The sequence below is a fragment of the Loxodonta africana genome, chromosome 9 (assembly GCF_030014295.1).
Source record: "Loxodonta africana isolate mLoxAfr1 chromosome 9, mLoxAfr1.hap2, whole genome shotgun sequence".
NCBI lineage: Eukaryota > Metazoa > Chordata > Mammalia > Proboscidea > Elephantidae > Loxodonta > Loxodonta africana.
The window spans coordinates 17,646,110-17,670,219 of record NC_087350.1 but is presented as its reverse complement, the minus strand read 5'-3'; the positions used below and the strand labels follow the sequence as shown (position 1 = coordinate 17,670,219).

The 24,110-nt window shown below is 42.1% G+C and overlaps 1 protein-coding gene across 1 annotated transcript; it reads right to left on the bottom strand.

Annotated features, from left to right (window-relative positions):
* Nucleotides 1-17,324: 17,324 nt before the first annotated feature.
* LOC100661985 (procathepsin L) lies at nt 17,325-23,081 on the bottom strand. The gene is made up of 8 exons (XM_003407585.4): nt 22,995-23,081; nt 21,749-21,885; nt 20,959-21,081; nt 20,707-20,853; nt 20,286-20,510; nt 19,434-19,599; nt 18,586-18,703; nt 17,325-17,757 (listed from the first exon to the last, which is right to left on the bottom strand). The coding sequence occupies exons 2-8, from the start codon at nt 21,872-21,874 to the stop codon at nt 17,658-17,660; spliced, it is 1,005 nt and encodes a 334-aa protein (XP_003407633.1). The 5' UTR covers nt 21,875-21,885; nt 22,995-23,081; the 3' UTR covers nt 17,325-17,657.
* Between the last annotated feature and the right edge of the window lie 1,029 nt (nt 23,082-24,110).

The window sequence follows — 24,110 nt, the reverse complement described above, 5'->3', positions numbered from 1 at the left end:
GCTGTTTCATGGGCGTTGATTGTGAATCCAAGTAAAGTGAAATCCTTGACAACTTCAGCTTTTCTCTGTTTATCATTATGTTTCTTATTGATCCAGATGAGAGGGTTTGTTGTTTTCTCTATGTTGAGGTATAATCTATACTAAAGGCCTTTTATTTTCATCAGTAAATGCTTCAAGGCTTCTTCTCTTTCAGCAAGCAAGGTTGTGTCATCTGTATATCACAGATTGTTAATGAGTCTTTCACCTATTCTGAAGACCTATTTTTCCTCATATAGTCCAGTTTCTCAGATTATTTGCTCAGCATATAGATTGAATAAGTATGGTAAAAGGATATAAAGATGATGCACACTTTTCCTAACTATAAACCACGCAGTATCCCCTTGTTCTGTTTGAACGACTGCCTCTTGGTCTATATACATGTTCTTCATGAGCACAATTAGGTGTTCTGGAATTTCCATTCTTTGCAATGTTATCCATAATTTGTTATGATTCACACACTCCAATGCCTTCGCATAGCCAATAAAACACAGGTAAACATCTTTCCAGTATTCTCTGCTTTCAGCCAAGATCCATATCCCTAGTTCCATGTCCTGAATCCAGCTTGAGCCTCTGGCATTCCCTTTTCAATGTACTGCTGCAACCATTTTTTAATTATCTTCAGCAAAATTTTATTTGCATGTGATACTAAAGATATTGTTCGATAATTTCCACATTCTTTTGGATCACCTTGCTTTGGAATGGGCACAAATGTGGATCTCTTCCAGTTGGTTGGCCAGGTAGCTGTCTTCCAAATTTCTTGCCATAGGCAAGTGAGCACCTTAGCACTGCATCCATTTGTTGAAACACCTCAATTGGTATTCTGTCCATTCCTGGAGCATTGTTTTTTGCCAATGCCTTTAGTGCAGCTTGGACTTCTTCCTTCAGTACCATCGGTTCCTGATCATATGCTACTTCCTGAAATAGTTGAACACCCACCAGTTCTCTTTGGTACAGTGACTCTGTATTCCTTTCACCTTCTTTTGATGCTTTCTGCATTGTTCAGTATTTTCCCCCTAGAATCCTTCAATATTACAACTCGAGGCTTGAATTTTTTCTTCAGTTCTCTCAGCTTGAGAAATGTGTGTTCTTCCCTTTTGGTTTTCTAACTCCAGGTCTTTGCACATTTCATTAAAATACTTCACTTGGTCTTCTTGTGCCACCCTTTGAAATCTTCTGTCCAGCTCTTTTACTTTACCATTTCTCCTGTTCACTTTATCTACTCTCCATTCAATAGCAAGTTTCAGAGTATCTTCTGACATCCATGCAGAAGTTGGTAAAAAATCTCCAGGTTCTTGAACTTTGGCCTTACTGATTGGTGTGTAAATTTGAATAATACTCGTTTTAACTGGTCTTCTTGGAGGCATATAGATATTATCCTGTCATGACAGCATTGTACTTCAGGGTAGATCTTGAAATGTTCTTTGTGATGATGAATGAATGCAATGGCATTCCTCTTCAATTTTTCATTCCTGGCATGGTAAACAATATGATTGTCCAATTCTAAATGGCCAACACCAGTCCATTTCATTTTATTAATGCCTAGGATATCTATGTTTATGTATTCCATTTCATTTTTGACAATTTCAAATTTTCCTAGATTCGTACTTTGTACATTCCTCATTCCAATTATTAATGGAAGTTTGCAGCTATTCTCATTTTAAGTCATGCCACATCAACAAATGAAGGTCCTGAAAGCTTGACTCCATCCATGTCATTAAGGTCAACTCTACTTTGAAGAGGCAGCTCTTCCCCAGAACTAGATGGTGCCTGGCTACCACCAATGACTTCCCTGACAGGGAACACCTGACAGGGAACACAACAGAGAGTCCCTGGTAGAGCAGGAGAAAAGTAGGGTACATGGCCCCAGACTCTGTTAATCCAGAACTGAAATCATTCCTGAAGCCAACTCTTCAGAAAAAGATTAGACTGGACTATAAGGCATAAAATGATACTCATGAAAAGTGTGCTTCTTAGTTCAAGAAGATACATGAGACTAAATGGGCAACTCCTGTCCAGAGGTGAGATGAGAAGGCAGAAAGGGATAGGAGCTGTTGAATGGACAGGGGAAATCCAGGATGGAAAGGAGGAGCAGGCTGTCACATTACAGGGATAGCAACTAGGGTCACATAACAATGTGTGTATGAATTTTTATATGAGAAACTAACTTGAGCTGTAAACTTTCACCTAAAGCACAATTAAAAAAAAATACTTCTTTCCCACATACTCAGGCATTTTTAGCAACTATGAATTAGAGAAAATTACTTTTCCCATAGCTATTCTGGAACTTATGAATTTGAATAAATACTGTCTCTCTACATTATTCAAAAAAATTTTAGATACACTCAGTGTATAATAATAATAATATGTTGTTGTTGGGTGCCGTTCAGTCGGTTTCTACTCATAGTGACTGTAGGTACAACAGAAAGAAACACTGCCTGGTCCTGTGCCATCATCTCAATTGTTATGCTTAAGCCCATTGTTGCAGCCACTGTGTCAGTCTATCTCGTTGAAGGTCTTCCTCTTTTTCACTGACCCTCTATTTTACCAAGCATGACGTCCTTCTCCAGGAACTCATTCCTCCTCATAACATGTCCAAAGTATGTGAGACGTAGCCTCTCTGTCATTGCTTCTAAGGAACATTCCAGTTGTACTTCTTCCAAGACAAATTTTTTCCTTCTTTTGGCAGTCCATGGTATATTCAATACTCTTTGCCAGTACCACAATCCAAAGGTATCAATTCTTCTTTGGTCTTCCTTAACTCATCATCCAGCTTTCTCATGCATATGAGACGACTGAAAACACCATGGCTTGTGTCAGCCCCACTTTAACCTTCAAGGTGACATCTTTGCTTTTTAACACTTTAAAGAGGTCTTTTACAGCAGATTTGCCCAATGCAATATGTCTTTTGATTTCTTGACTGCTGCTTCCATGGGTGTTGATTGTGGATCCAAGTAAAATGAAATCCTTGACAACGTCAATCTTTTCTGCATTTATCATATGTTGCTTATTGGTCCAGTTGTGAGAATTTTTGTTTTCTTTATGTTGAGGTGTAATCCATACTGAAGGCTGTTGTCTTTGATCTTCATCAGTAAGTGCTTCAAGTCGCTTCAAGTCCTCTTCACTTTCAGCAAGCAAGGCTGTGTCATCTGCATAACGCAGGTTGTTAATGAGTCTTCCTCCAATCTTGATGCCCCATTCTTCATATAGTCTAGCTTCTTGGATTATTTGCTCAGCACACAGATTGAATAAGTATGGTGAAAGGATACAACTCTGATGCACACCTTTCCTGACATTAAACCATGCAGTATCCCATTCTTGTATTTGAACAACTGCCTCTTGATCTATATACAGGTTCCTCATGAACACAATTAAGTGTTCTGGAATTCTCATTCTTCACAATGTTATCCATAATTTGTTGTGATATGTACACAGCATGAATTTTATACTCATGGGCTCAAGTGTGCAAAACATAATTTTTAAAAAATTTCTCTGGCCCAGTAGTTAAGAGCTTGGCTGCTAACCAAAAGGTCAGTAATTCGAATCCACCAACCGCTCCTTGTAAACTCTGTGGGGCAGTTCAACTCTGTCCTATAGGGTTGCTGTGAGTTGAAATCGCCTCAAGGGCAGCTTTTTTTTTTTTTTTTTTTCCATGTACCAGAACTTAACTTAGCCCTTGAGTCACCATTTCCTCTGATGACCTAAGATCAGTCTTGCCAATTCCAGGAAATTCAGTCACTTCTAGTTTATAAATCAGTATTGTTGACTTGGTTAATTCAGGATTGTTTTCCCCTCTTCCTTGCCTTCTTCCTGTTGATGATCCCATTGCATTCCTGCAGGTGGGGGTATATCTAGTGTTCTGACTCAGCAAGGCGGAACAGGGGCAAGGTCGTTGACCACTGTCCATTTTCAGGTGTGCTGAGATTAGAAAGTCCCTATGAGCTTCTGGTCATTTATACCCCATCCCCTGCTGCCTTTGCCCTAGACATTTGGTGTCCCTCTCTGCTACCTGACACTGGTTCCCGTAGTCCATTTGGCTCCCCTGGCCCCAGCCATGAAAACTCTGATGGTATAGTGGTTAAGTGCTATGGCTGCTAACCAACAGGTTGGCAGTTTGAATCCACCAGGCGCTCCTTGGAAACTCTATGAGGCAGTTCTACTCTGTCATATAGGAGCACTATGAGTTGGAATCAACTTGATGGCAATGGGTTTGGTTTGGTTTTTGGTCGGCCTTAGTCATGCAGGTTCTATAAGCCCTCTGGTCCCTCTCAGTTGCCCATTTGGCTGGTGGGAAGGCTCTCGGGTCTCCATAGGCCTGGATCAGACCCACTTTTTTTCTAGTCCATTGCAGCTGTCTGTGGTGGCCTGGGGAAACTTTGAAGGGCTCTTATGCCAGAGACCTGAGAGAGATGTGAGACACAGGCTCTGTGTTCCCAGACACCCCATATGCTGGAGGGTTCTGTCACTTCTCTGCGACCCTCCCCGGCCCAACCCCGGGTTTCTCAAGGGCCTGCACCAAAGTTTTACTTTCCTGCTCTTCTCCCCAGATCCCTTTCTCTGCCTTAGCCTGAGGCTCCTTCATGAGCTTGGATAGAAACTGCTCTTTTTTTGTTCATGGAATAAAACTGATGTAATGCTTTTGGCTCTTTAATTCTTTCAGAATTAAAAAACAAATAACAAAAAATATTTTTCTGTCTCATTAGGCAGGACTCTTGAAAGTAAAATTTTCTTTGGCTCTTTGGAATCTCATCTCTGCTATGATTTTTTTCTCAATTTTTATTATGATGGTTTCAAACACACAACGAAATTGAAAGAATTTTATAGTGAATACAGTTACCCACCTCCTAGATTCTATCATTAACATTTTAATACCTGTTTTATCTCATATCTATTTACCCTTTGCTCTGTTCATCTATCAAGCCATTGTATTTTTCATGCATTTCAAAATCCTTTGCAGACACCAGTACTTCCTCCTAAATACTTTGGCAGGCATATCATTAACTAGGGTTCAATATTTGTTTACGATTCTTTTCTTTTAATGTAAAATTTATATACAATGAAATGCACAAATCTTTAGTGAACATTCTTTGAGGTCTGACAAATGCATACACTTGAATAACGCAAATCCTTATCCAGCAATAAAATACTACCATCACCCCAGAAAGTTTCCTCATGCCCCTTCCCAGTGAAATGCTCTGCTATGATTTTTTTTTCTCTGCTATGATTTTCAAGAGCAAAATTTAGAAACCAAAGTAAAGGACTTGCCCTTTACTCCTGCCTTATTAGCCCTCCGCTTGGGGGGTGGAAGAGAGGCAATCGTGTGATTAGCAACCTATTGCTACTTCCTGAATGTAGAACCAAGAGAAAGCGTACCGAAAGCTGGGTAAGGACAGTTCTGTTAATGCCTCAATATACTGTCCCACTTTTGAGGTATGGGTTTATGAGAGGGCGAGGAAAGGAAGGGGGAACAAATTCTTTGGAACCGTGTCGAGAGCCAGTTTCCTGTTCCCAATAACCAGTTGCCGTTGAGTTGACCCTGACTCATAGCAGCCCCACGTGTGTGAGAGGAGAACTGTGCTGCACAGGGTTTTCAATGGCTGATTTTTTGGAAGTAAATCACCAGGCCTTTCTTCTAAGGTGCCTCTGGGTGGACTCAAACCTCCAGCCTTTCAGTTTTCAGCCGAGCATGTTTACAGTTTGTACCAGTCCCATTCCCGGTAAAGTACCAGAACCTTGTCCCTTGGCATTTTCCTTCATTGTTCATCTTCCTTTTGGGCTATCAGCACAGCTCCCTCCCTATCATGCTTGGCTGTACCAGTGAGTTTGAGCCAACAGCTCATCATTCCCAGAGAGGCTCTGTGTTGCTGAGAACGATCTGGACGACACACGGAGCCAACTGGCTAGTGAAGTTACTTAGTATATGCATATGCATGCTATATTAATGGAACTGGCTGAGCAGTGTCGATGTCAATTCAGGAAGATAAATCCCCCCAAACAAGGGATTTACCTGTATATGGAGAGTCCCTGGGTGGTGCACACGGTTAACGTGCTCAACTGCTAACTATTGGTTGGAGGCTTGAGTCCACCCAGAGGCACCTTAGAAGAAAGACCTGGCAATCTGCTTCTGAAAAATCAACCATTTGAAACATTACAGAGCACAGTTCCATGACACACAAGGGGTCACCATGTGTCAGAGTCAATGCCATGTCAACCAGTTTTTTTAACGTTTTTACAAGTTATCTAAGGACTGTGTTTCTCCCCATCTTCCGCCTTCTCCTTTTTAAGTTTCTTTATACACTTCTGAATCTGTTATGTCATGAGGATGATGCATTTGCATTATTTAAAAATGGAAACAAAACAGCACAAAGAGAAACTGGCTCCTTTCAGCACCTCCGAGAAATATATCTGGTTTATAGCCTTTGAAAACTTTTTTAAATGCACATATAGGAGTGTATATGTCTGTGGTTTTTCTTTTTTCTTTATCGTAATTGTACCAAATTATACCAGCTGCTTTAGGACTTGCTTTTTTTAACTAGAAAATTATGTTTCGTAGACAGGACTACGTGTTTCTTCTACCACAATAAGATTGATTCACTTCGAGAAAATGACTCACATAACTCCTTCAGAGCTTGCTTTTTTTTTTTTCCCAATGAAGTCATGTGGATTAATTCTTGTTTTCTCCACTGTCGTTCAACTAAAACTTTAGTTATAAAATGACATTGTTGGCCAAGAAAAATAACTTATGTGCTCACAATTTTCTATCTGGTGACTTTTGGACACATTTAAGGAGATACCCCTCTTCCCCCTCCACTGACAAGTCCTGATTTGAAAAGAGCTTAAGCAATCTGCTGGAGGAATTTTCTTCACTGGAGGACATGCAGAAAAGATGTGAAACACACAAGGCAAGAAAGATGAACTTTGGACTCTCTTATCACATCAGAAGTGGCAAATTCCAACTCATGGAAAAAAAAAAATAGAAGACCCTAAGACCCTAATACTGAGTGTTTGTTAGAGCCTGTTTGGTGTCAAATGAAATGATACAATACGAAGCCGTCCGTAATCCTCTATGAATACTAGATGTTGTGTTATTGTTTAATTATTACTTTGGGAAGCAGTTGCAGATTAAAGAAATAAGCTCTAGATTATGGAATGTTTGGTGATGAGGCCTAGCCTCAGTCCTGAAGCTCTGTCCTGAAGACACTTCCTGTTAAGGACCATAGGATGAGAAACTGCAGTCCATGAAAAGCAATGAAGGAAACATGTTCACCCAAAATGTATTGATTAGGCAATAGCAAGAGCTTGCTGGGCCATCTGACAGGTTAGAAAAACAAAAAGAGTAGACCATGTTCTCAGCATGGGTGTTTGCTGAGGGGGTGGGGTGGGATGATGGCTGGGGAAGGACAAGTTGGAAGGCAAGGGAGGGATAATGGAGGGGGAAAGATGCATCAAGCAGAAAGTCCCCCAACTTGTCAGCTGCTTAGGAAGCAGGGCTTGCTGGGAGGACCAAGAAACATGCCAAATCACTGGAGTCTTGCTGTTAAAGAAGAAAGAGACTTTAAACAGGTTTGGAAGGTGGGCCTTCACCTGTCTTTCTTACTGACCTCTCTGATACTTTGCTGTTCCCTTGCCATAGAGTAGATTCCAATTCATGGTGATGCCATGTGTTCAAGAGGAGAACTGCTCTATAGGGTTTTCCTGACTAATCTTTTCAGAAGCAGTTGCTAGGCCTTTCTTCCATGAGACGCTGGGTATGTACGTTCCAACTGCCAACCGGCAGGTCAGCAGCCGATTGCAAACCACTTGCGCCACCCAGGCTCCTTCTGATATAACCCAAAACCAAACCCACTGCCAAAGAGTAGATTCTGACTCATAGCGACCGTCTGATATATTAGGGAAAAAAAAATCAGGAAATGTGCACCAAAGCTTTTGGCTACAAAGCATGGACATTGAAGTTGAAAGACAGCGCCAGGCAGAGCTCAGGACAGGAGGGAAGGCAGCTGCTTAACTAGGGCAGTTCTGGTTGGCAGCAAGCGCTTACCCTCCCTGTGCCCTTCTTCCTGATTTAAGTAGCAGGGGCCACACCTGCCCACCTCCCAGGATGGTGGACCAAGCTCCTCCTTGCCCAGGTGGCTTTTCTTCTTCTGCAGGGCTAACACGTGTGAAATCCCAAATTCGGCTGAGATTGCACAGGCTCAGGGAAGCCATAGTAGAACCCCAGAGTAGGTCAAGTCCCCCGGTTTTTTGCCCTGATTGTCTTCTGTGCACCCTCTTTGCAACGACCACGCATGGATTTTGTGATTGTTTGATCCACTGTCTCCCCGCAGGAATGTGAGCTCTGCTAGGGAGGGACCAGGACTATTTGCTTCTCATCCTCGTCCCCAGCGCCCAGCACGGCACTGCTACAAAGAAGATGCTCAATAAATACTTGTTGAATGAATAAATATATATATAAAAAAGAAAGTTTCAAAATATGAACTATGGTAGCTTTAAAATGTACATGGAGCAGCTGTTGGTAATAGTTTCACTTTTTAATTTATTTAAAAATAGAAATGATATGAACATTGGTGAAATTCAGTGTTCAAAGTAAAGCAACTTAGGATATACATACCACAAAACAAACAAACAAAAACCCAAACCTGTTGCTATCCAGTAGATTCCGACTCATAACAACCTATACATATACATATATGTCCTCATAACTCTACTAATATTTCCTCTTTTTAAAATTCAAGTTTTCCTTTGCTTTTTAGATTTTTTTAATCAGTCACAAGGGAATGAGTTTCGAAAGCACAGCCAATTTCAAATTCTGTAGGCAAAAACACAAATGTGACCTTATTACCATTAACTTTTTCTTCAATTATAAAACGCTGGCACAAACAGGCAGGCTCGCACTTGCATAAGATTTATAAATGTACCTTGGTGATGGTGATTGAAATGGACATGCTGCTGTGAATGGGGTTTCCTAATTACTTTGAGTCCTTTCCCTCCACTAAGAAGATGCCCAACGGTTATAGCCACACTCCTGTCTAAGCAAATCCCTCCTTTATAATTTGCTGGATCATTTTTAGCTTACCTTCCCTTAATTCCTTTGCAATTTAGGTAGGGCAAGAAACTATGTCTTTTTTTTTAAGAAACTATGAAGATGTCTGGAATTCAGGAAATACTGATGCTAATCTTTTTCTTCAGACAAAGAGTTTTATGGGACTCAAAATGTGTTTTCAAGTCTATTGGTTTCTTTTGAAAAATGCATTTAGATGATACAGTTTGGGATTCTTCACAGTTTAAATAAATATAAATGTCTTTGAAAGTTACAAAAATTTCATGTATCTTCATACTAGTTTAGACATTTGAATGTCTAGGTTAGACATTCCGTCTGTTTTGACAGACTTGAAGCTTAAATATTTGACTAGAAGGGGTATCACGCTTTCCTTCAATTTATCACCTAGAAGTTTCCTTAGTCTTGGGTTGTGGTTCTAGAATTCTGTGGACAGTAGTCTGAACTAGCCTGTTGCTCCAAGAGAAGATGAATTAATCCTTTCTCAGAGAAAACTCAGTTTGAACGCTGCACATTCTATTTTCAAAGATGGCCAAAGACAAAGGCTATGGGAGTGTTATGGATTGAATTGTGTATCCCAAAAATACGTTTTGTAAATTCTAACCTCTATGCCTGTGGTTATAATCCCATTTGGGAATGGGTTGTCTTTGTTATGTTAATGAGACAAGGTTAGTGTTGGGTGTATCTTGAGTCAGTCTCTTTTGAGAGATAAAAGATTAAACAAGCAAGTGGAAGAGAGATTGGGTAAGATAGGTGCCAAGACGCATGGAGATCGCCAAGAAATTAGGAAGCAGAAGCTGAGATGAGGACCCTCCTCCAGAGCTGAGAGAGAAAGCCTTCTGCTACAATCAGCTCCCTGAATTTGGACTCCTAAACTGTGGCATAGTGCTAACCAAAATGTCGGCAGTTCGAATCCATCAGGCATTCCTTGAAAATTCTATGGGGCAGTCCTACTCTGTTCTATAGGGTTGCTATGAGTTAGAATTGACTTGACAGCAATGGGTAAACTGAGAAAATAAATCTGTTTGTTAAAGCCACTTATTTGTGGTATTTCTGTTATAGCAGCACTAGATAACTAAGAATTTGGCACCGAGAGCTGCTCTAACAGATACCTAAAATGTGGAAGTGGTTTTGGAATTGGGCAATGGGTAGAGGCTGGGAGAGTTTTAAGGTGTGTCTGTCAGTTTGTTGTATTGTGGAGGCTTGGGCGTTGCTGTAATGCTGGAAGCTATTCCACCAGTATTTCAAACACCAGCAGGGTCACCCATGGTGGACAGGTTTCAGCAGAGCTTCCAGACTAAGACAGACTAGGAAGAAGGACCTGGCAGTCTACTTCTGAAAAAATTGGCCACTAAAAACCTTATGAATAGCAGCAGAACATTGTCTGATATAGTGCCAGAAGATAAGCCCCTCAGGTTGCAAGGCACTCAAAATAGACTGGGGAAGAGCTGCCTCCTCAAAGTAAAGTCAACCTTAATGATGCGGATGGAGTCCAGTTTTGGGGATCTTCATTTGCTGGCATGGGATGACTCAAAATGAGAGGAAACAGTTTCAAACATCCATTAAAAAACCAGAATATAGAATTTATGAAGTATGAATCTAGGAAAATTGGAAGCTGCCAATAATGAACTTTCGAACCTTGAGAGCTAATATAATTTGTTATTCTGGGTTTTGGACTTCCTTGGGTGCCTGTTACCCCTTCTTTCTCTCCAATTCCTCCCATTCGTAATAGAAATGTCTGCCCTGTGCCTGTTCTACCATTGCATTTTGGAAGCAGATAACCTGTATTCTACACTTCACGGACTCTCAGATGAAGAGGAATTTTGCCGCAGAATGGAATATACCTAGTGTCTCACCCACATTTGATTTAGACGATTCAGGAACATGAGATTTTGGACTTGGAGTTGATTTAAGACTTTTGAGATGATGTGATGGAGTGAATGTGTTTTGTATGTGGCAAGAACATGAATTTTGGGGGGCCAAAGGGTTGAATGTTGTGGACTGAATTGTGTCCCCCAAAATGTGTTGTAAATCCTAACCTCTATGCCTGTGGTTATAATCCTACCTGGGGATGGGTTGTCTTTGTTACGTTAATGAGGCAGGATTAGTGTAGCCTGTATCTTGAGTCAATCTTGTCTTAGGCTGGGTTCTCTAGAGAAGCAAAACCAGTAATGCATATAAATATATAGAGAGAGATTTGGATTAAGGAAACAGCTCATGCGATTGTAGGGGTTGGAGTGTCCCAAGTCCTTGGATCAGGATAGAGTCTTTTCCCAATTCACTGAGCCGCAGAAGCTGGTGAACCCAAGATGAGCAGGTTGGAGAGCATGGATCCCGCCCACAGGTTGTGACAGTTGAGGAATCCCCAAGGTCGGCAGGCAAGACCGCAAGGTTTCTCCTGAGTCATGTACCTGCAGGGGCTGGTGAACCCAAGATCGGCAGGTTGGGGAGCAGGGCTCTTGCTCACAGGCTGTGCAAATCGGTGAATCCCAAGATGGACAGGTAAGCTGCTAGCTCAAGTCCCAAGGACCAGGGGTCAGACAAGAGACAGCAGCTGGATCCAGAACAAGCCAACAACCTTTGCAAGGTGAGCAGGAAAAGGAAGTAGTTGGCAGAAGGCGGGGAGATGAAGGCTGAGGGAGCGGTGAGGCGCCATATGCCCCACCCCTGCAGGTAACACTTGACAGATTCCATCATGCAGGTGATCACATATCAAATTTCAACAGGAAAGTGATCACATTATACAACTGCCGAAACACTGAGAATCATGGCCCAGCCAAGTTGACACACAATCTTAACCATCACAAATCTCTTCTGAGATATAAAAGAGATTAAGCAAGCCAGCAGAGCAGAGACAGGGTAAGGTAGATGCAAAGACGTGGAGATCTCCAAGAAACCAGGAAGCTGAAGTTGAAGAGACAAGGACCTTCCCCAAGAGCCAACAGAGAAAGGCTTCCCCTAGAGCCAGCGCCCTGAATTTGGACTCCTAACCTCCTAAACTGTGACAAAATTAATTTCTGTTTGTTAAAGCCACCCATTTGTGGTATTTCTGTTATAGTAACACTAGATAACTAAGACAGAGAGATTTTGTGGGATAGAAGGAGCCAGGTGTCCTCTTCCTCTCATTTCTTTCACAGTGCATTATAATTTGACCAGATATTTCATCAGATAATTCCTTATATTTTATTTGACTGAGAATATGAGACTTTTACAGATACACACACACACACACACACACACACACACACACACACTCTTGCTTCTTTAGCCTGTAAAAAGCGGGTAAAATTTTACTTTTTTTTTTTCTTGCTGATACAAATAAATGCTTTCTGCAGAACAGGTTCAAGAAAATACTCACACATAACCCACCCAAAAGTCTGGCATATTTCCTTCCAGTCTTTTAAATATGCAAATACATTGTTTTATTTATATTTGCTACTTATATAACCACAAGCTTGGCCTATTTTGTTCTCTTTCAAGTTTTTTAAATCCAGAGATTAGGTTGTTGTTATTGGATGCCGTTAACTCAGTTCTGTCTCATAGAGACTCCATGTACAACAGAGCGAAACACTGCCCAGTCCTGGGCCATCCTTCCAATCGTTGTTATGCTTGAGCCCATTGTTGCAGCCACTGTGTCGATCCATCTCATTGAGGGTCTTCCTCTTTTTCACTGGCCCTCTACTTTACCAAGCATGCTGTCCTTCTCCAGGGAATGGTCCCTCCTGATAATACGTCCCAAGTATGTGAGACAAAGTCTTGCCATCCTTCTTTTAAGGAGCACTCTGGCTGTACTTTCTTCCAAGACAGACTTGTTTGCTCTTCTGGCAGTGTATGGTATATTCAATACTCTGCCAACACCATCATTCAAAGGCATCAATTTTTCTTTGGTCTTCCTTATTCATTGGCCAGCTATCACATGCATATGAGGCTATTGAAAACATCATGGCTTGGGTCAGGCACAACTTAGTCCTTAAAGTGACATCTTCCCTTTTTAATACTTTAAAGTGATCTTTTGCAGCAGATTTGCCCAATGCAATGTGTCCTCTGATTTCCTGACTGCTGCTTCCATGGGTGTTGATTGCAGAGCCAGGTAAAATGAAATCCTTGACAACTTCAATCTTTTCTCTATTTATCATGAAGTTATTTATTGGTTGAGGTGCAATCCATACTGAGGGCTGTAGTCTTTTATTTTCACCAGTAAGTGCTTCAAGTCATCTTCACTTTCAGCAAGCAAGGTTGTATCACCTGTATAACACAGGTTTTTTAAGTCTTCCTCCAATCCTGATGCCCTGTTCTTCATATAGTCCAGCTTCTTAGATATTTGCTCAGCGTAGAGATTGAATTAAGTATGGTGAAGGAATAAACCCTGTCACACACCTTTGTTCATTTTAAACCATGCAGTATCCCCTTGCCTTGTTTGAACGACTGCCTCTTGGTCTATGTACAGCTTCCTCATGAGCACAATTAAGTATTCTGGAATTCCCATTCTTTGTGATGTTACCCATAATTTGTTATGATCCACACAGTCTTTGTATGGTCAATAAACATCTTTCTTGTATTCTCCGGTTTCATCTAAGATCCATCTGACATCAGCAATGATATCCCTTGTTTCACAGCCTCTTCCAAATCTGGCTTGAACCTCTGGCAGTTCCCTGTCAAGGTACCACTGTAGCCATTTTTGAATAATTTTCAGCAAAATTATACTTGTGTGTGATATTAATAATATCATCCAATAATTTCCACATTCGTTTGGATCACCTTTCTTTGAAATAGACATAAATATGGATGTCTTCCAGTCAGTTGGCCAGGTAGCTGTCTCCCAAATTTCTTGGCATAGACGAGTGAGCAATTCCAGTGCCGCATCCGTTTGTTCAAACATCTCATTTGGTATTCCGTCAGTTCCTGGAGCCTTGTTTTTTGCCAATGCCTTCAGTGTAGCTTTGACTTCTTCCATTGGTTCTTAATCATATGCTACCTTCTGAAATGGCTGAACATTGACCAATTCTTTTTGGTACAGTGACTCTGTGTATTTCTTTCATCTTCTTTAGATGCTTCCTGTGTCATTCAATATTTTGCCCGTAAAGTTTATCAACATTTCAACTCAAGGCTTGAATTTTTTCTTCAGTTCTTTCAGCTTGAGAGATGCCAAGCGTGTTCTTCTCTTTTGGTTTTCTATCTCCAGATCCTTGTACATGTCATTGTAATGCTTTACTTTGTCTTCTCGAGCTGCCCTTTGAAATCTTCTGTTCAGCTCTTTTACTTCATCATTGCCTCAGCTCACTTTAGCTACTCTATGTTTAATAGAAGTTTCAGAGTCTTTTCTGACATCCATTTTTGTCTTTTCTTTCTTTCCTGTCTTTTTAATGACCTTTAGCTTTCTTCACATATGATGTCCTTGATGTCATCCTACAACTCATCTGGTCTTCAGTCATTGGTGTTTGATGCATCAAATCTATTCTTGAGATGGTCTCTAAATTCAGATAGGATATATTTAAGGTTGGCTCTTATGGACTTGTTCTAATTTTCTTCAGCTTCAACTTGAAACTGCATATTAGCAATTGATAGTCTGTTCCACAGTCAGCCTCTGGCCTTGCTCTGACTGATGATATTCAGCATTTCCATCGTATCTTTCCATAGATGTAGTCGATTTGATTGATGTGTATTCCATCTGGCAAGGTCCACATGTATAGTAGCCATTTATGTTGTTGAAAAAAGGTATTTGCAATGAAGAAATTGTTCGTCTTGCAAAATTCTATTGCGCAGTCTCCAGCTTCATTTCTATTACCAAGATCATATTTTCCAGCTACCGATCCTTCCGTGTTTCCAGCTTTCACATTCCAGTCACCAGTAATTATCACTGCATCTTGATTGCATGTTTGATTAATCTCAGACTGCAGAAGTTGGTAAAAATCTTCAAATTCTTCATCTTTGGCCTTAGTGGTTGATGCATAAATTTGAATAATAGTTGTAATATCTGGCCATCCTTGTAGGTGTATGGACATTATCCTATCACTGACCGAGTTGTACTTCAGGATAGATCTTGAAAATGTTGTTTTCGACAATGAAAGTGGCACCACTCCTCTTCAATTTGTCATTCCCAGCATGGTAGACCACATGAATGTCTGATTCAAAATGGCCAATACCAGTCAATTTCAGCTCACTAATACCTAGGATATCAATCTCTATGTATTTCATTTTTGATGGTTTCCAATTTTCCTAGATTCATACTTTGTACATTCCACTTTCATATTATTAATGGATGTTTGCAGCTGCTTCTTCTCATTTTGAGTCATGCCACATCAGGAAATGACGGTCCTGAAGGCTTGACTCCATCCATGTCACTAAGGCTGACTCTATTTTGAGGAGGTAGTGCTCCCCCAGTGGTATTTTGAGTGCCTTCCAACCTGAGTGGCTCATCTTCCGGCACTATATCAGACAATGTTTGGTGCTATTCATAAGATTTCCACTGGCTAACTTTTTTCAGAAGTAGACTGCCAGGTCCTTCTTCCTAGTCTTAGTCTGGATGCTCTGCTGAAACATGTCCACCATGGGTGTCCTTGCTGGTATTTGAATATTGGTGGCACAGCTTCCACCATCACAGCAACATGCAAACCAGCACAGTAAGACAAACTGACAGACACATGAGTTATAAGGTAGCTAAGTCTAAGTTTGGCCTAGTAACTTCTGGTTTTCCACCTTTGATCTCTCATTTGTCTTCTGAGCCCAGTGTAAAATTTTTGTAGCCTAGCCTCCATGTCTTGTGGACCTTGAACACATTTCTCTGGTTACCAGAGACCTGAGATTTGTTAATCGCACCTTTTGCTTACACTAGGTAACAAATGAAATCTTTTCCTAGAAGAACTATATGGAATACCATCAGGCTTGGCAGAGCAAAGACACAGTAGCCCTGGCAATCCACTAGTGCCTGGTCCTTATTTGACTGCAAATTACTCCAGTGGTCTTCACCAGCAATTCATGGGGATGCTCCGGTAACTGGCTTTGTGACTTTCATCATGTGGTCTGACTGGGTTATATCTAGCTTGGGCCAAAGAAAGATGATCTCCTTTTCCAGCATCTAAATCCTATGAATCTGTATGGCCACTCACTTTTCCAAAAAGTGAATTTTTACCTTTGTCCTGCTAACTCATTTGTCGAATTTTGCTCCATTCAAAAGTTGGAACAGACACAAACAGCAGTGACACAACATTTGCATATTCATAACTAGAAGATCTGGAGGTCACCCAGTGTCTTTCTCCTAATGGCACATTTAGTTATGTCTTTACAGCCCAATGACAACCCTTAGTAGACAAGAAGTTAATACATTAAAAACAAATGGAGCAAATCAAAACTTCAATGATATACCACCTCAACCCTATTAGAACTGCAATGATAAAAAAAAAAAAAAAACAGAAAACAGGTGTTGGCGAGGTTATGGAGAAACTAGAACTCTCATTTATTGCTGGCTGGAATATATAGTATAGTCTATGAAAAAAAGTTTAGCAGTTCCTCAAAAAGTTGAACACAGAAATACCATATGATCCAGCAATTCTAATCCTAGGTATATACCTAGAAGCAAAGGCAGGAACACAAACATGAACCTTTACAACAATGTTCACTGCAGCATTTTTGACAACAGCCAGAAGGTAGGAACGACTGAAATGTCCACCAAAAGATGAATGGATAAACATAAATGTGGTATATACATACAATGGAATACAATTCAGCCGTAAAGTATAATGAAGCCCTGATGTATTCCACAACATGGATAAGCCTTGAAAACATCATATCACGTGAAATAAGTCAGTCACAAAAGGACAAATATTGTATGATCTCACTTATATGAAATAAGCAAATATATAGAAGGCAAAGATTATGATGTTGCCAGAGGTGGGAAAAGGAGCCCTGGTGGCACAATGCTTAAGTGCTCGGCTGCTAACCAAAAGGTTGGTGGTTTAAACCCACCCAGCAGATCCATGGGAGAAAAGACCTGGCAATCTGCTCCTGTAAAGAAACCCTATGGGGCAGTTCTACTCTGACCCATAGGGTTGACAGAATCAACACAACAGCACACAACAACGGAGGTGGGAGGAAGGCGGAAAAGGTAGTTTTGCTTTAGGGACATTGAGTTAATGATGGTAGAACGGCTTGAAAAAGGATAGTGAGGATGGGCGCACAACTTCAAGAATCTAATCTATGCCACTGAATTGCGCAAGCAGAGATTGTTGAGACGGCGTAGGTTTTGTTGTATATATTTTTACCACACACACAAAAAAAAGGAAGGGCTACCTCTACATACTGAATTAAATTTTATTTTAAAAGGTAAAGCTTTATATATTCTTTCAAAAATGAAAATTCAAAAGTCTTAAGAGTTAATTACAAAGCTGTCTATAGCAGTAATTAAAGTAGTGGTAACATTTTGTCAGTTATAAATATCATAGAATTCAAATCGCAACTTGGATCCTCCGTGATTCAAGTGTTTTACCCACAAAATAAGGGTTGGTCAGTTTTAAGATAAAAACCCTCTGGGCGGCCTGTCTTGGGTCCTTTATGATCATAGTCCATCAGGTCACACCGTGGGGTAGCTGGCTGCAGTGGCGATTCCACAGTGGTTGTTCTGGTCTTTGGCCATCTTTACATAGCCATTCGTGCCCCAACTTGTACCCCAGCTGAAAGAAGAGCAGGTTTTCCATTTTAGACAAAGAATCAAACACATCTTAGATTTATTAATAATAATAGCTAATATCTAAATATTAAATATTTAATTATTTTATTAATATTTAAATAGTGCTTACTTTAAGTTAGGCACTATTCTAAGCTCTGTGACACATATTTACAAATGTATTAACTCCTATAGGTCCTTAACTTTCTAAGATACAAAGCTGAGGCAGAACTGGGATTCCAAGGTAGAGGTCTGTCTCTATGAACTATATTATACAACACTGCCAAAAAAAAAAATCATTTCAAAATTGATTCCTATAATCCTCAAGGCCTCTGGGGGCTGAAAAGTCAAATGCAACTGCAGGGCATCATATGATAACGGAAAGACTACACAGAGGACTTTGGACTCTGGATCAATCTTTCAGACTTCACAGAAAGAACAGGCAGAGGCAGACGTTTCTGCTCATCATACCTTGAAAAATCAGAGAAAGAAAAAGGAAACTAGCCCTCAACCACAATGCTTTATTTGAAACCCCTGGGATCAGATGTGGTTCTATAATAAAAATTTTAGAATTCAGAAATACAATGTTAAAAATATATTACTGCTCCTAACCAAGCTTGGTACAGGGTCTTATACTCAAACAATATTTCTGTGTCCACTCTAAGTGGGAGTAAGACTGCCAGGATTTCAGATTGAGCTGAAGGATTTATGGACCTGTATCCAAATAAAAAAAAAAAAAAAAGATTTTTCTTTTTTTTTTTTATCCAAATACTGATTCCAAACAATGATTCCCTTTTCGATTTCAAAAATAAGTATAATGTTTGGTGTTTTATACCTGTTCTTGACAATCCAAAATTTATTGTTTTCTGAGTCTTTTCCTTCAAAGCCATAGCCAACCAATAGAACACCATGATCCAGGTCTTTGCTGCTGCAGCCTGGCTCATAATAAATCCCTGGAAGAGTAAAATCCAAGACTGGGTGAGAAGCTCCACGTGATTCTGTGACAATACGCCAACCCACCAACCAGGGTAAGGGAGGCAACTCTAAACTCAGTGAAACGTCATAAGCAAATTCCCGGTAAGACTTAAAAACTATTTGCCACAGTAATGGCTGATAAAAAAAGAACATCAACCTCAAATCACTAGAAATTAACAAAATTCAAACTAAATCCAAGCTATTATTTTCTACTTTACAAAAAAACTCCAAAGATTTCCAAAAATAAGATCTATTGTTATCAAGGCCAAGGTGACCTAAGGCACTCGTCTACTAGCTGAAATACAAATTCCTTTCTATTCCTAGGATGTAAGCCTAAGGAAACAACACAAAACAAAAAGAACACTCGAGTCACAGGATTCTTTTCAGCCCCAATTATCATAGTAAAAAACTTGTGGAAAAAATAGGTTCTAATTACAGAACAGTTAAGTAATTCGGCTACATCTATAGAATAAATTACATAGCCATTTAAACGTATATATGAAGAGTTTATCATCATGGGAAAATGCTTACATTATGTCAAAGGGAAATATCCAGTAAAAAGGTAGCATGTACACCACGAACTCAACTATGTTAAATGCATACACTGAAAATTACTCATTTGGATGGAAGATTCTATACCAAAGAGTGAATCATGGTGGTGTTTTCCAATTCTGGCTGAATTTCTGTAATAAAAATACAAACACCTACCTGACTTGTAGAACTGGAAAGACTCATGGCCTGCATCAATAGCAACAGAAATGGGACCCACAGTTGCTACTGCCTTCATCAATGCCTTCTCTCGCTGAGGAATGTCCACAAAGCCAGTGTCATTGGCAGCAGAACATTCAGGCTTGTAGTTACAGGTATGTGTGTCCTGTAAACAGGAAAGCGACAGGATTGCTACCACCCACCTTCTGGGGAAGATGAGTTATAGGACCACAAGACTCAACACTTTGCAACTTAATGACTTTCAAGTCAACCTGGTTATAAAGTAGCCCAGGAAGTGAAATGTTATCAAAAGAAAAAAAAAAAATGCTATTGGTTGGTTCGAAATTGAAAAATTAACTGGTATCTCTTCAGTGAGATCCCCTAGGGCTACCTGCCCATAAGAAATATTTTACTATGAAAAAACATTCTATATATTCTATTATATATAGAATGATATGAATATCCTTCATGTTACCTAGAGATTAAGAACAGCTATTTAACAACCATCTAATCAGAGAACTGTGCAAAGGCTAATAATTTATAATGACTATTCTGACAATTGCAGATATAGATTCTACTACCTCAAATGTGAATGCTGAATATCTTTTATCTCTGAAAGTGTTCAACTTCCCAAAGGTAGAGCTGGAATGAAAACAAGATAACCCAAAAACCAAGCCCATTGCTATCGAGTTGAGTCCAACTTACAGTGACCTACAGGACAGAGCAGAACTGCCCGACAGGGTTTCCAAGGAGCAGCTGGTGGATTCAAACTGCCAAACTTTTGGTTAGCAGCTGAGCTCTTAAGCAATGCACTACTGGGGCTCTGAAAGCAAGATAAGGAACTTCATTTACCGTTGCAAGATATGGATAGGATTCCTCTGAATCAAGGCCTCCGTTGTCCTGAACATACTGGAAAGCATTATCCATCAGTCCACCATTGCAGCCTTCATTGCCTTCACGCCGAGAGCAGTCCACCAGGTTCTGTTCACTGAGTGAGACGAGTTTGCCAGTTTTCCGGAACATCTGTCCTTCCAGGGCACCAGTTGCACTAAAAGCCCAACAAGAACCACACTGACCCTAAAGAGGTAATTTTAAAAGTTATCAGTTTACAAAATAAATAGCAAGACTTGGACAACAGTCCATATATCCGAATACTCTGGGGGAGAAGGGGGGAAGTGAACTGCATGTCCCTCCATAGTCCAGCAAAGCAATGAGGTCAGTTCCTCTTTGGCGTTGCCATTCGAGATAGATCTGAGTCTGAATCATGACATACCTGATTCTTCACAGGAGTCACATAGCCTTTCTGAGTCCAATCCACAGATGTGGGGATATGACCAAAGACAGGTTCATAGAACAGCTTCCCCTTCTTGTGTTTCTGGTTTTGAAAGCCGTTCATCACCTGCCTGAATTCTTCATTGGTCTTCAAAGAAAAGTAAGTAATATGTTGAAAAAGCAAAGGATTATTTTGCTAAAGCATTAAGAAGAGGAAGTGCAGAATTAAGCAATCAATAAATGCCACACTCACCATGTCCCCAAAGGCATTCATGGCCATGGTGAAGCCATGTTTTCCTTGGCTGTACTCCTGATTGTGCCGTTCAATCATCTTCACATTCTTCTCCCACACTGCTCTCCTCCAGTCTTCTTCATTCTAGAGGCAAACATAACAGATTGTCTTTATTTCCCCTTAAAACCCAACCCTCCTCACCAAGTGGATCAGCAGATGGAAGAGAAACCACGGCCAAAGACAGATCTGTGCCTCTGAGTGCTGTCCTCCCAGCTGGGACACAGCAGGGCCATGTACATGGCCGCACTACACTCAGGAATGGGCACATGAAGTTCAGCCTTGGAAGAGCTGACCCCTAGAAGCTCCCATCTGGCTCCCAACTCCCAAAAGCAGGGCCGTGTGCACACCCGCACTGCACTCAGGAACGGGCACCATGAAGTTCAGCCTTGGAAGAGCTGGCCCCTAGAAGCTCCCATCTGGCTCCCAACTCCCAACAAGCAGGGCCGTGTGCACACCCGCACTGCACTCAGGAACAGGCACCATGAAATTCAGCCTTGGCAAGAGCTGGGACACAGCAGGGGCGTGTACCCGCCCACACTGCACTCAGGAACGGGCACATGAAGTTCAGCCTTGGCAAGAGCTGGGACACAGCAAGGGCGTGTGCACGCCCACACTGCACTCAGGAACAGGCACCATGAAGTTCAGCCTTGGCAAGAGCTGCTCCCTAGAAGCTCCCATCTGGCTCCCAACTCCCAACAAGCAGGGACCATTGTCTCCGGGGCCCCTCTGGACAGTTTCAGATGATACCAACCACAGCATATGGTTTCTTGTACGTTGACCTCCACTGGTTCCATTGCACATCTAAACTTTGATCAAGTTTTGGAGCAGCTGAGGCTACACCCAAGCAAAGGGCAGCCAGAAAGAGTGAAAGGTTCATGTTTCAAAAGCCTAGAAAGGAAAAAGAAATGAGTATCTGATTAGTCACTCATTTTTAAAAGTCACCTCATTCCCTCCTGAAAAGTTACAGCCACCAAGATGGAGTGAAAACATTTAAATTATCTTCTCAAGTATTTATAAAAAGACTGTGGAAGAAGGCTAAAGACCTGGGTTGAGAAAAAAATAGGCCAAGGACTTATCAAATGATGGAGGTATTTGGTTCTGCCACCAAATGAAAAGCAAAGGGACAAGTGCTATAGGAATTGGAACAACTTAATTGCAACAATGCAATGACAATTTTTGATAAGGGTCTCCCAGCACCTTATGCGTCAGGATCTCAGGCAGTATCTAGGAAATGGTTGGTCAAGGTTATTTACCAACGGGTTGGCCAAGGCAAAAACCCATCAGGACATTATTCAGGACGTCTGCTCCCCAGTGGGGGCAAGGAAATTCCTAAGATTTCTGAGTGACCCCCCCACACCTATCTTCTTGCCTAACATGCAGCAGGAGGAGACATATGTATTCAGAACTCCCTTTCCTTTTTTCCCAAGCCTCTGCTTCTTGCTTTGAAACCTTTCCTGCCATCCCCACACTTGGGCCTGTGCGGCCAAAGCCCCCCTCCCTCCCCAAACCGGGAACCGCGGTCACGTGGCCGCCCCGCCGGGAGCCGGAGCCCCCCAGCAGCGCCCCGGAAGGAGCAGGGGCAGGGGGTCCGGGCTCAGAGCCCAAGCCCCGGGCCGGGCCCCACACCACGCGTCGCGGGCTGGGCAGGGGCCGTGCCAGGCCTGCCCCCGCCCCTCCGCTTCTTCCCCGAGGATGTCGACGGCGCCGCAGGAAGCGCCGGCCCCTCACCCGGAGCGCGGGGTCAAGCGGCTCAGTCCTGCCCGGCCCGGGCACAGCGCGGCCCGGCTGCGGGACCCTGCTCGCTCTGGGACCCGCCCGGGTGGTCTCGGCCGCCCCGGGCCCCCGAGCCAGGGCCGGCAGCGCTGGCGGGCAGTCCGAACCCGACCTCGCCAGCGCCGGGCGGACGCTCTGGTCCCGGGGTCCCGCCGGCCCCCTCGCCGGAGTCCCCGCAGGGGCCCCTCCTCCAGGCCCAGCCACGACCCCGCCGGGGCGCTCACCTGTGGAGGCCGCGGCTGGCGCAGGCGCAGTCAGCACCAGCAGGTATGGGAATCGCTGATAACCGCGGCTGTTGTCGGGGGCAGTGGGCTCAGCCTTTAAAGCTCGGGGTTGTGGCCCGGGCGGCCCCGCCCACACCGCCTTCGCGCCCCGCGATTGGCTGCACCGGCCTCTGGGCGGGGCCGCCGGGCTCCGTGACTCCCTGGCGCGTGACCCGGCTCAGTCCTAACTCGTCGCGGGCGGGCGTGTCTGCCTCAGTGGACTCTAGGGATTGGCTGGGGGATGTGAGCTGGGAGTCTCCTCAGCGCAGAGGAGGGGTCTGCGCCTCCCTGAGGGCTCAGTTGAACTGATTATCAATTAACGCGATCGGCGAGTTATTGAAAAAAATGTCGGCCAAAACATCTGTATCCTTTTGTTCTAGAGTGTGTTCTATATATTTTTACCACGATAAAGCGAAATACTAAAGGGCCGAGTACCAGTAAACTATTCATTCTTGTGTAATCCAAAGCAAAGATGAGTCCGGATGGAAGAATTCAGAGCCCGCGGGGCAGGCGCATTTCCTCCCAATTTCTGGGTGGGATGCAGCTGGGTTTTAGAAAACTGTAGCCAGGAAGGTGAATCTCCTAAAAGAGATCAGTTGTCAAGGCCCAAATCCCAGGAGGAAAATAGGACTGGACTGCGTGGGTGCAGACTGGGTGGCATTTTCGGATGCGTCTTTTCCTGTCTTCTCTAGTTTAGAGGTTCTCTTTCCTCAAAACCACCAGAAACGAGTTATTTACAGGGGGGGAAAAGGTTTAATAAAATGGAGAAAAACATATAAGAATCGTGGAAACTGCTATTACTTCTCCACTCCGCATTATGGATTGTCTTCCTCAGTTTCCAAAGTGTGCTTCTTCTGAGATTTAAGAAATTTATTTTAATGGCATCTTATGTCAGGATTTAAATCATGCAGTCTGAGAAAACGTTTTAGACGGATGGGAAAAAATATACGTATATATATGACTAAGGATTTAAGGAACTCAATCCAGAAACATTTCCAAAAGCTTCTGTTTTCTACTGTATAAGAAACATACTCATTGTAGAAAATATCTTTTGGAAAAATAAACTCCCACGTTTCT

What these genes read in the sequence shown, in the direction of transcription:
- LOC100661985 (XM_003407585.4), bottom strand. Translation starts at nt 21,874, where the DNA reads ATGAACCTTTCACTCTTTCTGGCTGCCCTTTGCTTGGGTGTAGCCTCA. An exon ending in TGACTCCTGTGAAGAATCAG is followed by an intron (nt 20,511 to 20,706) that starts GTATGTCATGAT and finishes TTACCTCTTTAG; the next exon opens with GGTCAGTGTGGTTCTTGTTG. An exon ending in TTTCCAGTTCTACAAGTCAG is followed by an intron (nt 18,704 to 19,433) that starts GTAGGTGTTTGT and finishes TTACTCTTCCAG; the next exon opens with GGATTTATTATGAGCCAGGC.